We start from the raw sequence: 16761 nt of genomic DNA on the forward strand, positions 1-16761 counted from the left end.
AATTTACAGTACAATTTCTTTGCTGCTTCAGATACAAAAATAACATTTGCTGGGTTTTATATCCAGTTGTATGATGACCTGGAGGTGAGCAGAGAGAAGAAATCCGATTTGTAGGATTCATATTGCCTTAAAGATTTATATGGATCATTTCTGCTGTTTACGCCTATCTCTTTTACATCTTTCACAGACCAGTGGGTTGTGGTTTTTTTTAAGCCAGATCTTTGAGGTTGAGGACACAGGTTTATGTGATGGTGGGACTCTGTTCCTGCTCCTAGGACAATAAACGGGTTTATCGGTTGAGTTGCAGTTTTATTTGGGATTTTATCTTTCTAGGTATTTATATGAAAGAGCCCTTGTATTCGGAATACATTTCCCATCCTCTTGAGTTCAGAGTAGGCTCTTATCCTGCATATGATATGTCCAGGAAAGGATACCCCATGTCTATGGCCATTTGAAATTCAGTCATCACTCAGGGTTAACATTTTGTTTCATCAGGTAGTGAGTATTTTGAGAGGGGGGCGCCCGTGTGTGCTGATGTTCCGTGAGTGGCCTGCTTTCTGAGGCATATCATCTCTCTAGGGCCAGAGTACCCACGTGATGACGCCTGGCCTGGCCCCTCACACATGGTGCCGTGCGGTCTTACCATGTACCCTGCTTGATGGGGGGGGCCGGGGAGGGGTGGGGGGAGACCATACCAGACACCAAGCCATCGGCAGATTTTTACCTCATGGGTAGGACCACGGTGCTAAATCACTCTGCACTTTCCTTCCGGACACAGCCTTTCTCTGTATCTGGTAATTAGGACGTGGCTAAAGCCTTTATTCCAGACATCCCAAAACTAAAATGGATGCTGGGTTTCACAGGTGATGCTGACAGGGAGACCAGAAGGGACTGCTCCCCAACAGAGCACGGGGTGGCACTCCCCCCTGGGCACCTGCGATGGGACAGAGACCCTTCTTAAGAAGGGAGAGCGTGGAGACCTGGCTGCCACCCTGGCCCCATCTCTCCTGGCAGTGGCCACAGCATGGGTGGCATAGATAAACAGAGCTCCGCCTTCAGACGCGCGTCCTGGGGTTTGATGGGGAACAGAGTGGGTGCTCCTCTTCTGTCGGATCCCTCCAGCTGGGTGCTATGGAGCCCTCCGGGGTCACAGCAAGAACCCACATGGAGTCCCAGGACTGAGTCCTGTGCCCCCCCCCCCCGGTGGGGCCAGCCGCCGAGGCCTTTAGGTCTCCTCTTCGAGCTTCTTCATAACCATGGTGGCCACACCCTGTGGGCAGCCCTCGTTTAAAAGAACCCACCCATTCATTTTGTTCTGGAAATTATGGACAGAATAAATCTGCAAATTATAATTTAGCCAAGGTCCTTCTGAATTAGGGAATGAGGGGGTCCCGTCGGAAGAAATCACGACTGTGCGAGCCCGTGGTTCATAGGACAGCGGTTTCTCAACAGAATGCCCTTACATTGGGCCTTCAGAAACCTTTTGTTTAACCCCCGAGTTTTTCTTCTCTTGCTGTTTAAACAACAAAATAAAACAACATGTTTTATTTTGTAAGACAGAACATTAGAGGGTTCTCCCAGCCTTAGAACCATAGCTGCCATGCTGTATGCTTGCAAGGGCATTTCACTGATACTTCCTAGGTAAGGAAGGTAGACGTGCACCCTGAAAGACAGCTCTTTTCAGCCCCAGATTGTCGTGTGCTTTAATTACAGAAAGCACTCCAAAGACCTCTGCTAGCTGTAGCCCTGCACCCGAGTCACCGATGAGCTCTAGTGAATCCGTCAAGAGTTTGACTGAGCTGGTCCAACAGCCCTGTCCCCCCATTGAGACGAGTAAGGATGGCAAACCACCAGAGCCCAGCGACCCACCCGCCTCAGACTCCCAGCCCGCCACCCCTCTGCCTCTTTCCGGACACTCGGCCCTCAGCATCCAAGAGCTGGTAGCCATGTCTCCAGAGCTGGACACCTACGGCATCACCAAGAGAGTCAAGGAGGTGCTGACAGACAACAATCTCGGTAGGTTCCCTCCCCGGCTGCCAAGTCGGGGGCGGCAGGTTGCTTCCTGTTGGTTTCTGGAGGGATGGGTGGAGGGCACTCAGGCTGAGCCAGCCAACGGGTTTAAACGTTGATAAGCTACCTCTAAGAACATACAGTGCCGTCCGGCTTTGAACACGAGGGCTCCTGAGGGCCGTCAGCCCCGGCCTGCTCCTGCCCCGCCCATGGCGCCCCCACTGGGACCTCTTAGCGGATACCCATACGGCTGGAGCGGACTCAGGCCAGCCGCTGAGACCGCCTGACTGGGGCATGCCCGGTGGAACTCCCAGTCCTCGAGGGCTCCAGCTCTGGGCCCGAGCAGCGTCAGCCCAGCCCATCCCATGGCATGTTGGGAGGGTCCCCAGACTGGGTTCATATCCCAGTTCTTCCTCTTGCTCTGTCCATCATCCTGAGCAAGCTACTCTCAGAGCCTCCCCTGTACCTCTGGGACAGCAGTGCCCAACTTGGGCCTGTGAGTAGCAGCACCCTGCCCGGCAGCTAATAGTCCATTATTGTCCCCACCTCCTGCCTGATGATGCCGGCTCCCTTCCCCAGGCCCTCCACTGGGAGGCAGTAGAGAGCCCCTATGGAACTGAGTTCACCACTCCTCCCTCGAGGGTTCACCGCAAACCCAGGCCCTTAGCTTTGCGCATGCCCCACCCGAGGCGACTCTCCCCTGAGGGCTCTGTGGCACAGTCAGTAGCTGTGACTCTAGGAATATTAGAGCATTTGGTCATTTTAAACCTTTGTGCTCCTGTGGTTCAGTACTGACCACATGGGGTTCTCCAGGCTTGGCCACCCAGAGACTGGAAACAGCCACTCCCCAAACACTTAACGCAGGCCTTGAACTCACAACCCTGAGATCGAGACCTGAGCTGAGATCAAGAGTCAGACGCTTCACCGACCAAGCCATCCAGGTGCCCCAAGTCCCCCAAACACTTCTGTCCTCACTTCTCAAGTATAAATGTCAATTAAGGAGCACTGTTCTGTGCGGTGCATGTTACGACAACCCCGAAGAGTGGCTGGAATTTGCAGAGGGGCCTTGCATGTCTGTTTTTCCCAGGGGATAGGAAAAGAAGGGAGTAGCAGTGAAGTGAATTCCAGGGAAGTGTGTGTGGTGACTTCACAGCGCGGAAGCTCGACGGCCAGCTTGCCCGGTTAAGGTCCTCCACCCCACTGCCTGCACAAAACAGAACAAGAGAAAAAGTAATGTCAATTGAGAATGTTTTTAATTAAGTTAATTCAAAGAAATAAAAATTTAGCTGTTGATTTTTTTAAATGGCTGCCAAGTCCAGCATGTTCATCAATGATTGAAATACGTAGGGGTTCCTAGACACAGGTCATCCCCTACCTTACAGTCTTATCACGAGTCCAGAGAAGCAGGCCCGATAGATTATTGCTGCCCACTCCCTTATAGGAAGTGTCGTTTCTGTAATCATGGGCAAGCAGCTGAAGAAAACTCCTTTTAAACCACTGAGAAGGGGCACCTGGGTGGCTCAGTCGGCTAAGCATCTGCCTTGGGCTCAGGTCACGGTCTCAGGGTCCTGGGATCGAGTCCCGCATCGGGCTCCCCACTCAGCGGGGAGTCTACTTCTCGGTCTCACTCTGCCTCAGTGCACTCTGTCTCTCTCTCTCAAATAAATAAAAATTTTTTAAAAATAGATAAATAAGCTCCTGAGAAGTTGCAAGATCGCAGCTGTGAGGTCCTAACATTAAAATCTCATCCTTGGCATTCCCATCCCTGTTTCCATCCTTGCTGGAGTTCTGGCTGGTGTTGGTCGTGTGCCACCACAGTAGAACCCCACTGGCCTGTAGAACTCCCATTTTCAAATGCTGTGAAGCACAGAATCAGGGGTGAAACTTACCACACCAGAGAGAGAGAGGACTTCCTCCTCTCGGAGCAGGAACTTCCGGAAGAGCTCCCTGGCGGCGCCGCCATGGAGCTGAGAAGCCGTCTCAGTGGCTGCTGTAGCTGGTCTTACCTTCTCCAGGGAAGAAGCTGCCTCCCCTGCTGGGGTCTCTCAGTGGAGTAATGGGCACGGAGGGGGCCAAATTATAGCTGAATTATGCAGCTGTAAGGCCAGGCATCCCCTTCACTTCTGACTTGAGATCTTGAGGTGTTCATAGGTCAGTCTCTTGAAATCATAAGCAGAGTGCGTGTGTGCGCACATTTTACCGGGTAAGGGTCAATAGCTTCCTTCAGGTTCTCAAGTAGGTCCATGACCCAAAAACGATTGAGAGCCACTGCTATGAAACCTCTAGAAGTAATAAAAATTCCCAAGAATATTCATATGATTGCCTCTCCTCCCCCACCCACAACAAGGTGGGTCAAGCAAGTAGTAACCAGCTGTTTATTACATCTCTCACTTTCCTGAACATAGCGAGCTCCTTGGAATGAAACGAGATTCATTTGCCAGGTTCAGAATTAGATAAAATTTATTTAAAACAACCACAACAAAAATCTGGTAAGGATTTAGGATGTTTATAGGCTAAACTAAGACTTTGAAATGCAGGGAACCACAGGTTTACAAAATCGGTAAATGTATCTGTAAGTTAAAATGACTGATGCCAAGGACGCCTGGGTGGCTCAGTTGGTTGAGCGGCTGCCTTCGGCTCAGGTCATGATCCTGGAGTCCCGGGATCGAGTCCCGCATCGGGCTCCCTGCTCAGCTTCTCCCTCTCCCACTCCCCCCTCTTGTGCGCACTCTCTCTCTCTCTCAATTCTCTTTCTCAAATAAATAAATAAAATCTTAAAAAGAAAATGATGCCAAAAAAAAATTCTCAAAATCCAAAGCTTTCCGTGCAGTAAATTGCAACTTGAAGCCTGGCTTTTTACAAGGAGGTGCTCTGCCATTTCTCACACCTGCCCTGTGGGCACAGGTGGTGGTGTTTCTCGCAGGCGGTGGGCGTGAGCCTGTCTGTCGTCCACGGTCATCCTGCCACGGAGGGCCAGAGCTGCTCTGGGCCCGGGGGTCATGTTCCCTACGCTCTGTGGCACCAAACACTGGCCTGTCTGATCCCAGTCTCCATTTCCACCTAATAAGTCCTTTCATTCACGTTCTCCCATCTGGTCGCTCAGGTTGTCCCTGATTCTCATTTGCGCCTTCAAAAGTGCCGGCCCCTCTTAACCTGCAGCTGAATGGCTCTCAGAGAAGAGACATTTTCTTTTTAAGCCTCTGACGAACATGGCCATCCTGGGGCCGCTCTGCTCTCCAGAGCAGAATTCCCTCTGATCAGCCTGGGGAGCAGGCTGCCCACCACGGCCTCGGAGAAAAGGCATCGAGGAAGGGGTTTTGATCCCCTTTGAGCTCCAGTCAGCAGAGGCAGCTTAGACTGCGGGAATAGACTTTCGAATTGGAAATGGCCTGCTTTTCAGAAAAACAGAGCTGAGGGGCTCTTTCTCCTTCTCTTTCCTGCTGTGACCTTGGGTCAAGTGGCCTGTTTTCTCAGCAAGACCGGATAACCTTGCTAATCGTGAAAGGAGCCAGACAGCCCTGTGGTTTGAGGTTGTATAAGAGAGGGCTCCCCGTGTGCTACTTAACCTCCTGAGCTTGGGTGAGGGATTAACCACCTCTGATAAGCGCTGCAGGTGTGTTATCCAGGCCTCAGTACATCCAAAGCCTGGAGGCTTTTTTGAGAGAAACGTTGCCGTGTGCCCACAGAATGCGGGAGTAATAGTGACTCCATCATCAGTGGAGTTTGTCACAAGTCTGGTTGAAGAAATGCTTCTTTTAAAAAAAAAAAAGATTTTATTTATTTGAGAGAGAGAGAGAGCAAGCGCGAGCAGGAGAGAGAGGGAGAAGGAGAGAGACTCTCAAGCGGACCCTGCGCCGAGTGCAGAGCCCAACATGGGGCTCGATCCCACAACCTCGAGATCACGACCTAAGCCAAAACCAAGAGTCGGCCCCTTAACCAACTGAGCCACCCAGGTCACCCCTGAAGAAATGCTTCTAGAAAGTGCTTGCTCCGAGGCAGCCCCCGGCTGGCCAGACTCTAGGGCTTCAGACCCCGTGTCTGACTTTAACATTGGCTCATACTTGTCCTTCCAGATCCCTCGGTCTCCGTCGTAATGTCTCTCTCGCTTCTGTTTTCTCACCAGGTCAGCGCTTATTTGGGGAGACCATCTTAGGGCTCACCCAAGGCTCCGTCTCCGATCTCCTTGCTCGCCCAAAGCCCTGGCACAAGCTCAGTCTGAAGGGACGGGAGCCCTTTGTCCGGATGCAGCTATGGCTGAATGACCCCAACAACGTGGAGAAGCTGATGGACATGAAACGCATGGAAAAGAAAGGTAAGCCCCACTGTCCACTCTGGCCAGTTGCCTTCTCATCTACAAATGCACCGTTTCTTTTGAAGCCTCTATGCAGAGCTGGTGAGAGACACTGATCTGTGGTCAGGCAGGGCAACGGGATTTTTGACAATCATCAATTGACGAGGACCTACGAGGACTGGGAAGATTTGTGACTTTTTCTCCCCAGCAGACTGAACCCAAATACATTTTGGCGTGGGGGGAGGGGCACCCGGACGGTTCCTTATAGTCACCCTGGCGGTCACTGTACCCTTTTTCTTCTTTAAGGCCACCAAGAGGTGAACATCACAGCACTCGGTGGTGGTGGCCCATTTGTTTATTGTCTCTGTCTTGGCGGGTATGTGGGCAGTTTGTCTCGTGAACGTGTTCCACGTGCCAGGGACTTCCGTATTGTATCTTATTGGCGAGATCATTCAATAAACACATTTGTAGATAAGGAAAACTCGGGTTTAGAGAAGTTGGGCACCTCCATTAAGGTCACCCAGCCTGGAAAACAGAAGAGCGAATTCCTGCAGAGCAGGTCTCTCTCGCTGTTACTTTATGGTCTGTGGGGCTCTGCAGGACTCAGCCCCCTTGAGGGCCAAGTGCGGCTCTTCTTTCTGTATGCCTCTGCAGCCCTCTCAAATGCTGACCGGCCTTCTTCGGGCACCTTGGTGGTGCAAAGTAATATCTGCTCTGTCCCCTGGTTTGCACTCCTACCTGCAGCTCTTCGCTCGTGGGTCCTCCGCTCAGAGGGCACAGTGCTGTAGCTCACGGAGTGGCCAAATCGGAATCCCTTAGATGTGGAGGTGACGCACCACCCACCCGTGTGGCCGGGGCGTGTCTGAGCCAGGGCTGGGCACGGAGCCCGGGCCTGCATCCTCCAAGTTGACCAAGAGAGCCTGCTGCTCACGGCCGGTCTGGTGGCACTGTTGTCACCCAGCCAGGGCAAGGGCCAGAGCTCCAGGAGGAAGTGAGCATCTCTGGTGTCTCCTCCGAGAGCTCCGTGGGGTCGGGCCTCCTGTTCGCCAGGTGCTGTGCTGAGACCTCACACAGTCCCCCCCGCCCCCCAGCTCTGTCCAGTGTAGGCGCATTCTCTGGGAAAGGTGAGGCTCTGGCGTTATGAGACTTGCCTGGTATCAACCACTGGCAGAAGGAGAGAGCAGGAATCCAGAATCACAGGCTGGCCGACTCTGGAGCCAGTGCTTCTGATGTGTGTTGTGCTCCCTTATGCTCGGAGCCTGCCACCCTGGGACCTGTGGGCCCACGCAGCGGCCTTCCACCACACACAGGGCCCTCCGGTGGACTCCGGCCTGCCCTCCGGGGTATAGACGGAGGCCCTGACACAGTCCACAGCCCTTTGGGCGGCCACAGATGCCTGGTGCCACATCACCCCCAAAAGTTTTTTCATTTTCTACCTTGGGAAATTTCAAACCAAAAAGCAGAACGGTACCATGAACCCAGTATATCCATTACCGAGTTTCAGCGGTTATCAGCGCCCACCCAAGCGATGTGAAAGCTTTCTGCACACTGGCAAAAGGCAGTGCCTGCCTCCTTGAGCTCCCTGGGAGCCCCCCCTGGCCAGCCCTCCGAGGCCACCCCCTGAGCAGCCCCCCATGGCTGCAGGCATCAGGAGAGGGACAGCCCTGGTTCTGTCACCCCCTGGTATGTTTCTCCTCGGGGGCCACTAGAAAAGGACCCTTGCCCCCACAAGTAGATCTTTGGGGGCTTCCTAGGCCTCTGCTCCTCCAGCACGGGCTCTGGGCGCCATCTTGTGTTTCAAGAGAGTTACTGTTTCCACCGAGCCCAGGCCCCTCCTCACATCCATCCCAAGGTCCCTAAAAGCAGCTGTGGGCCCACTGTCTTCTCCCTCCCTCTAGCAGGGATGCTCACTCGAGGAGCCTGCCCCAGACACACCAGTGGGTGAGCCAGAGTAACAGCGCTTCCTGTGATGTCTGCCCGATGGGAGCGGTCAGCTGGACACACTGGGCTGGGTTCTTTCTGGCCACTGACTGTATCATATTCATTCTCTTTGGGGGAAGATTTGCCTTCTCCACTGTGTTCCTAGATATAATCCTAAAATGGCAAGTTAGTTAAGTCACTGCCTGGCCTAAGTTTCTGCCTCTGTAGAATGAGGCTGCTCATGCAAACTTCTCCAGGTTGTGAGCATCAGAAAGAACATGCCGAGCGTAGCAACCAGCACACATAACTGCTCAGCAAATGAGTTTTTAAAATAAGCTGGGTTCCTTTAAAATAGATGAAAGCCCGTCGTGCTCCCAGTCTAGACCACACCGGGTGATCCCACGTGCTCTCTGCTTCCTTCTCTTCCTAAACGAAAGCTTTGCATGCTTCTCCCGTTAGCTCGAACGTTTTGTTGCTCTCCTTCCTTCTTCCTGTCCTCTAAACATTTTGTGTCCACCCTGGTCTGCCTTCTGCTTTCTGTCCCTTTATGAGATGGCCCTTGAACCAACCTGTTCACACAGCCCTCGGCCCCCAGACGCACGCGCACAACGCACGCACGTACCGCCTGGGCTAGCTCGTGGGCTCCTCTGACCACCCATAGTCCTCTCCTGTGACGTTTATTTGTGACCCGAATGTGAGGGCTGCCGCAGGGCTGGGGCCCTGGCCACCATCAGGCAGGACAGAGCAGGCAGCAGGGCCCAGAGTAGACGTAGGTCAGACGTACCAGCTCTGTGACCCGAGGCAGATCATCTCACTCTGGCCTTCGGTGTCTGCATCTGTACACCGGGACGGTCATGGTCCCTCTCACGGGGCGTAACTGGGAGGATCGCTTGACAGATGTTGGCCCTACTGCTACAGCCGCTCTTCCTCCCCACCTGCTGCTTGAATCACATAATGCTACGTCCCATTTTCCATCCGTTTTAAGAAGTTTTAAGGGATTTTCAGACCATATTCCAAGCTAACCCACTAGAAAGTGCACTGTGGAGGACTTATTTGCTGGAGAGGTTAGGGTTAGGGTTAGGGTTAGGGTCCCATGCTTTGCCCTATCATTTTGCCATCTGGTGCCCTTGCCTCCTTCTGCCAACATCCCAGACTCCTTGATCCATCACTCCAGGGTGCTCTGGCCATCGTCCAAGACAGACTTCTCTCTCTCCAGCTTCCCATTCCCCATCCCCTGCAAATCCCAGCCCTGGATTAGCGCTCCGCCGGCTCTCTCCACCCGTCCTCCTTGGCTTCTGGGACCTGAGCATCCCAGCTCTAGGTGGGTTGGAGCTGCCTCAGAGTTGGGGCTCCAGCTTCGGCAGGGTCCCCTGCTCTTCTCCCCCCCCTTGCCCCCCCCTCCTCCACCCCGCTCAGGACTCCGTCTCCATCACTTCAGATCACCTCTGCTCCTGCCTCCCTCCTCCTCAGGAGAACGCAGGCCCCCAGCTTTCCCATCTCAGTCCCTGTCAGCTTGTCTGCACCTCCAACCCACCGCCCCCGCCCGTCCTGCCTCCCGCTGCACCTGCAGTGATCCTCTCTCTCACCTGTACCACCAGCTCTCTCCCCTCAGCTGTGGAAACACTGTCAGCTCGCTCTCATCTTTAAATCCGCCCTCAGCCCTGGATTTCCCTTCTAGAAGCCATCCTGTCTCGCTGTTCTTTTACATTTGGGCGTCTTAACATAAGAACTCACGCTCACTGCCTTCACCTCCTCACCTCCCGTTGAGTACTCCGCCCACTGCCGCCGGGCTTCTCCCACAGCGACACTGCACCTGTTCACCACGGTCCCCAGTTCTGTCCTAACCGCTAAAGCCAGAGGGCCTCCTGGGGGCTCGTCAGACTCTGCAGCACTGATGCTGTTGCTCGGCTCTCCTCACTCTCCCTTTGCTCCCACGGTTGTCTCCTGGTTTTCCTCCTCTCCCTGGATCCCTCGTAGCTGCTGCTTTCCGGGGGTACCTCTGCCCGTGGGTGTGCCACAGGGCTCCATTCTCAGCCCTGGTCTTTCTCCTCGACGGCATAGACTGCAACCATTGGTCCAAAATTCTTCTCTCTAGCCCAGACCATTCTTCTGAGCTGCCTACCTACCAGTCCCGCTGCCTCCAGGACATCTCCCTGTGGGCGACCCAGAGACACCGGCGCCCCCGCTCATCTCCCAGCCTGAGACCAGGGGGCTCCTCCGCTCCCCTCTCCTCAGTCCCTCAGGAGTCCGTCCCCTGGTCCTGTCAGCTCTGGCCCCTACCACCTCCACGCCCTCTGCTTTCCTCCAACCCCTCCGCCATCTCCCCAGTTCCGATCTTTATCATTCTTACCTCCTAACTGAGGGCCCTCCTGCCAGTCCTCCCATCCACTGCGTCCTCAGCAGCAGCCAGAGCAGTCTTCCCAAAACGCGTAGAACTGCTCATACCAGTCCTCTAACTAAAGCCTCTTCACTTCTTCCCACTGCACTTAAGGTCAAGTCCAAACTTGCGGCCTACCCAGACCCTGCCTGTCTCTCCAGCTCCTGCATCCCCCTCCACACCCCTCGTGCACGTACGCGTACGCGCACACACACTCTGGAACTGTGCCGTCTCGTGCCCCTGGGTCTTTGCACACGCTTGTCCCACTTTTTGAAACAGCCTCCTACCATCTTCTACCTCATCACCTATTTTTTCTGGTTAATCACTCCTTGGCCTTCAAAAGCCTCCCTTGACCCCTCCCCAGGCGTTCCCTTAGTGCCTCCCTCCATGATCCCCCGTGCTTGCCTCCCTCACTGTGCTCTACGGGGGTCACCTGTATACTTCCCTGCATCCCCCACTAAGCCGTTCGGCAGGGACAGCTGGCAACCCGGCGGTACAGCAGAGCGGGTCCTTGATGAGTGTGTGCTGGGTTTCCAAATGGTTCTAGTCCAAGTGTTTTGAGACGCCCTTTGGAAGAGCAGGGCAGAACAGCTAGCTACCACGGTCTACACAAAAGTCATTGTGAGCCAACGGGGCACCGTGGTGCTCTGGGGGGGGTCGGGGGCTTGGGCAGATCTCCCAGTGGGGCCCACAGCTCATTCCGATCTCTCTCCCTCCCTCAGCATACATGAAGCGGCGGCACAGCTCAGTCAGCGACAGCCAGCCCTGCGAGCCCCCCTCCGTTGGCATTGACTACAGCCAGGGCGCCAGCCCCCAGCCCCAGCACCAGCTGAAGAAACCCCGAGTGGTGCTGGCTCCCGAAGAGAAAGAGGCTCTGAAACGAGCTTATCAGCAAAAGCCATACCCGTCACCAAAAACCATCGAAGAACTCGCCACCCAGCTCAACTTGAAAACCAGCACCGTCATCAACTGGTTCCACAATTACAGGTACGGTCCGGCTCTCGGCCCAGGAAATCAGGGCTCTGAGAGAGCGCGCCATCAGCCCTTGGGAAGCGGCTGGTCTGTCCCACACATGGTGGCCATGAACACTGCACAGGGATGGTGGTCTGGGGACTTGACCCTGGCTGGCTGGGGACTAAAAGCTTGGTGTTTGGTCGGTTAGTTGGCTTTTTCTGTTTCATTGGAGTTTTTAACTCCCAAGGTGTAGGGTCACGTGGTTAGAGACATTCCACGTCTGCTGTGGCCAGGGAGACAGTTATCACGTAGTAAGAGAGAACGTAGGCATCCGTGGTCCCATAGCAGTGAAGGTTTCTTCCTGGAGACCCGAGGGGTCTTGTACAGCATTATCTTCCAAATGAGTTTGATTAGTTTTGTAGTTAAATAAATTGAGTCAAGTTAATGAAGATTTATTGAGCATCTACTAGATCTCCAGACACTGAGCCAAGTGTTTTAATCAGCACCGTCCCACTTCATCTTCACAGTCATTTAAGGAACATAGTTCTACCTGCATTTTACAGGTGGAAAACCTAACACTCCGAGGGGTTAAGTAACTGACCGAGGTGAAAGGGCCTAGTGCTCTCCCATAGAACGAAGCCGACTGGGGTAAAACGTTTGGATGAGCTCATGAAAATCCACTGACACATAATGGCTTATTGACCATAGCTGTAATCCAGACTTCCTCTGCTAGAAACCGGGATGTCCCAGTGGCCTGATGGGCATGCCTTCTTCTTTAATGCCCTGGAAGTGACTGTCAGTTGCTCGTTCTCATTAAAATGTCCTTTTCTCTAGGGCTCAACAGAACTGGGGCAGGTGCTCCTGGTTCTACCCAGGTGACAAGTATACATGCGTAGCCAGTGCAGGCGGAGCCCTCCTGGTTACTTGCCTCAGACAAGTTGTGGGCAGCAGAATATCCCGGATAGCCGGGGGCCGCAGGGGGTCGTGTCTCCGACTGGACCCTGCCTTATCTGTTAGGCTCTGCTGCAGTTTCCCAAGTGGCCCGGCAACCCCACCCCCATCTCCCAGTGCTGAGCAAAGTGGGAGGTTTTAAAATATTGGATGGGACCCGAAATAATACCTTGACTGCTGATGAAAGCTAAGTTCGCATTTGTAGCTTAGCGTGAGAGCAAACAGCCCTGCTGCCTGACCCCTTGGAACCAGGCAAGTTTATCCATCCCCATGTGCGGGCTGGCCCCCGTGAGGGCAAAGAAAGTACACGAGCTGAGCACCACCAGCTTATTCATCCTAAATTTACGGAGGAGCTAAAACCAGAGGCAGACCGAGGCTAACAGGTGCGATAATGGAGCTCACTCTACAAGGAAGGAAACTTCAAGAACAGTAGTCAAAGGAAATGAAGGAGAATGAATGGGAACCTGGGCAGAGGTTCCCCAGAGCCCCCCCACCCCTTGCCAGGTGTTGTGCAATCCCATTTTCACTTTCTAGACACAGAGGTGCATTTGAATATGTACTTTTGAGTTCTGCAGGCTGTGTCCATTTAAGTGTGGTAACTCGAGATGACTATCTGAGTAAAGCTGCTACCAGTTATACAAAGCATCTCGAGAAACCATTTCCCCTGGCCCCGCTGGGGTCACCTTTTTCCCCAGATCTCACCTGCAGGCCTCAGCTGAATGGCGGTCACTGCCCCCTGGCCAGGGCAAGTGCTCTCCAGGCTTCTCAGCTTCTGTCACTCATCTTGCCGACAACCATGGGAATGCCCGGCCCATCACAGGTGGTCAGCCACTCACTGGAAGAGGCCCCATGTGTGCATTTAGCATGAGCAAATTCAGCCATATGCGACAAAAGTAAAGGGGGAAGGGAAGAGAAGAGGAGGAGCAGCTTAGCAAAGCAGCTCAGATCCAGGTCTAGAGGAGATGCTCAGAACTTAGCAAAGCAGCTCAGATCCAGGTCTAGAGGAGATGCTCAGTAAATGTTTTCTTTCAAAATTAACCACAACAAAGCAGGCTGGGCTAAGACAGATGGAAGAACCAAGGGCAGAGATTTGTTTCAGCTGCAGAGATCTGGAAAAATACCCTGGAAGAGGTGTGAGATGTGCAGGGTCTTGAACAAAGAACTGAAAAGAATTTTTGTTGTTGTTGTTAAGATTTTATTTGAGAAAGAGCACAAGCAGGGAAGAGGGAGAAGCAGGCTCCCCTGCTCCCCTGATGCGGGGCTCGATCCCAGGACCCTCGATCATGACCTAAGCCGAAGGCAGATGCTTAAACCGACTGAGCCACCCAGGCGCCCCTGAAAAGGATTTTATAAGCCACAAAATAGGTCAGATGAGAAGTGAACACTAGGTCATTCAGAATTGGCATAAAGCCCAAAGAATTGAAGTCACTTGGTCACCCAGGAGGCAGAATGCAGAGCAGAGAGTGAGTGCTCCCTCCATGGCTTTAGCTCTTCCAACTAAATGCTTCGAACGGAGACCAGCTTAGCCTGGTAGACCCTCCAGAACTTCATGTAAGGACTGGCACACATGCACTGAATTCCTCAGGGAAGAGAGAGTTTCTTACGTTCTGCGGGAGTTAGACAGGAGAAGTAGATTTTTTTTTTCTCCTGCCCCACCGGAACCCACAGGGAGTAATGGGGAAGGGGGGGATCAATTTTTAGCCCCATCAGAAAAATACAATTTTACTTCCTCTTATCTTTTCACCCTCAGGGAAGTACAAGTAACTTAGGGTGACCATTTACCCAGGAGCAGGGCCTGGAATGCCAGAACAGACTGTCTAGCACAGGACACCTGGTCTCCTCCTAGAAGAACAGGTCCACCCAATAGAAACTCTTCCAAGCCCTAAATACCATGGCATCCTGCAAACCTTGTGTGACTTGTTTGAAAACCAGATCTGTTCCTGGGACCTGATCTTTCTAGATCAGAAGGTAATATTTTTCATGGACATGGAGACAAATCTAGACTAAGAAGGATGATGTCTCCTGTCAGTTGAGCATATGGTATGTGCCAGGCACTGAGCCAGGAGCATTACAGATGTGTCATCTCATTAGATCCTCGGATGAGCTGCCGAGGGTGGCAGCCAGGATGCCAGGCCCCAGGCGTGAAGTTGTCCCTTCCCTCCCCCCAGCCCTTTTACCTCAGCCTTAGCAACCTAACAACAGGAATTCTGTCATTCAAAAGGCAGGTGGAGGGTCTGAGTAGTTCCCTTTTTTTCTGGGTCTACTTTGTGTCCTGTATTATACATTAATATTTTATTCTTAACGTCTCTGCAAGGAAAGATGCTATTCTCCACATTTTTCAGATAAGAAATCTGAAGCTCAAAACTGTTCAGGACCTTTTTTCCAAGCTCTATAGCTAGTAAGTTTACAAAGCCAGATTTCAAACCCAGGTTGGCTTGGTTCCATAAAGCCTGTGCTCTGTTCTGGGCCAGTCTGCCCCCGGGACTCAGAGTTCGTACCTGGTAGACCTGTGGCCTGCCGGTCTAGCCTCCCACCTCCCCAGCCAGGGTGGGATGAGGACTAGGTGTTTGCCCAGCTGGCATTCTTGGCTGCCAAGGGGCTTGAAAGGCAGCAGAGTAGGCTTGCCCTCTCACAGCACAGTGCCCAGGAGCCTATTAACAAAGGCTTGCATTTCACGGGCCCTTATGGTAGCCCCAGAGGAGGAGGAGAGAGTCTTCTGTTACCCCGGGCAACTTCAGGGTGTGGGGGGGCTTTAGGACCTCACCCTGTAGCTCTCGCTCAGAAACCATCCTCAGGACAAGGGACAGGGCTCAGACTGTGCAGGGAGCAAATAATGGTATGAACACATAACCACCACCAAGGGTTCTGACACACTAGACTGACAACTTTCTCCCTGGCTTCAACTCCCCACATCCAACACAAGGCCTGGCATATAGGGGGCTCTCAAAACATGTTACCTCTATTGGGGTCTATGTACTACAGAAAATATTTTTATTGCATGCCTAACCTAAGGGCTTTCGGCAGGCCCAGTTTCTGCAAGACAGTGGGCTTCATGCCAATTTACCTGAGGATACTTTTCCACTCACAGTTGGCACATTGATCAGAGGCTTTTCAGCTTTTTGGAATAACCATCCAGAGAGAGTTCTGATTGAGCCTAGTACTGTGAGCAGATGGAAGGAGAAACCCTGGCACAAAAACAGACTTAACAAGAGCCCTTTCTTGATGTCACCAAGGGCCCCCAGAACAGGGAAGGCCTGGGCCCATCTGTAGCTGTTTCCTTCAGACCCAACAAAGTAAGGGAGCACGCTCCCCGCTAGGGGGAGCTCTCTGCTTGATTACAACATGCTTGACGTGTCGGAGCGCAGGTTTGGTCTCCTTCCTGCTTGATCAAAAGTGACCCTTCCCGGTCTTCTCCTCTTAGGGGAGGGAACTGGTTGAAACATAATTTCGTGGAACGCTGCGGGGGCCCCGACCCCTGACCTGTGGCTCAGAGCGCGGCGCTGAGGTTTCTCGCTTTGGGCAATGAGTATTGGTTCTCTCTTACGAAGTCCTGGTGAGGAAGCAGTGGTTCGCACCCTGCTGCATTCCCACCTGTCAGTTCAGTCGGCGTGTATTGCCGTGTACCAAGCACCACGCGGGGCCCGGGCTGTGCGGAGAACGGGACCCGCCATCCACAAGCTGCCGGGAGGCGCGGCAGGACGGGGATGGAGGGAACGTGCCATTAAACGAGTCACACTGGCGCGCGCCGGCCTCGTGGGGAAGAGGGGGCTGGCACCCACCCAAGGGGCGCCTCAGGCAAAGGCACGGAGTCTGGGAAGCGGCGGGGCTGGGGGCTGGGGTGACAGACCGCCCCCCACCGCCAGCGGCCCCTCTCACGTCCCCCCCCCCCCCACTTGTGTCTCGCAGGTCTCGGATCCGCAGAGAACTGTTCATTGAGGAGATTCAGGCCGGGAGCCAGGGCCAGGCCGGGGCCAGCGACTCCCCGTCGGCCCGAAGCAGCCGGGCGGCGCCCAGCTCGGAGGGCGACAGCTGCGACGGCGTGGAGGCCGCCGAGGGCCCGGGCGCCGCGGACGCCGAGGAGTCGGGCGGCCCCGCGGCCGCCGCCAAGTCTCAGGGAGGGCCGGCCGAGGCGGCCGCGGCCCCGGAGGAGCGGGAGGAGGCGCCCAGGCCGGCGGAGAAGGCGCAGCCGCCGCCCTCGGGGGCCCCAGCCCCGGACGACGCCGACGACGACGAGGGCCGGCCCCGGGCGCCCCCGCCG

The 16761-nt window shown here is 54.0% G+C and overlaps 1 protein-coding gene across 3 annotated transcripts in view; it reads left to right on the forward strand.

Moving 5' to 3' along the window:
• CUX1 (cut like homeobox 1) overlaps nt 1-16761 on the forward strand; it is a 349697-nt gene that overhangs the window by 306632 nt on the left and 26304 nt on the right. The window contains exons 21-24 of one of the 3 annotated variants that reach the window (XM_073884183.1): nt 1714-2016; nt 6134-6322; nt 11321-11585; nt 16410-16760. The exons of the other annotated variants lie outside the window; for them this stretch is intronic. Coding sequence (XP_073740284.1) covers nt 1714-2016; nt 6134-6322; nt 11321-11585; nt 16410-16760 — 1108 coding nt within the window. The remainder of the gene's footprint in view (nt 1-1713; nt 2017-6133; nt 6323-11320; nt 11586-16409; nt 16761) is intronic. 3 annotated transcript variants of the gene reach the window in all.

This window comes from Callorhinus ursinus, unplaced genomic scaffold (genome assembly GCF_003265705.2).
Source record: "Callorhinus ursinus isolate GAN/ISIS: 27379988/994484 unplaced genomic scaffold, GSC_fseal_2.0 scaffold55, whole genome shotgun sequence".
NCBI classification, from domain to species: Eukaryota; Metazoa; Chordata; class Mammalia; order Carnivora; family Otariidae; genus Callorhinus; species Callorhinus ursinus.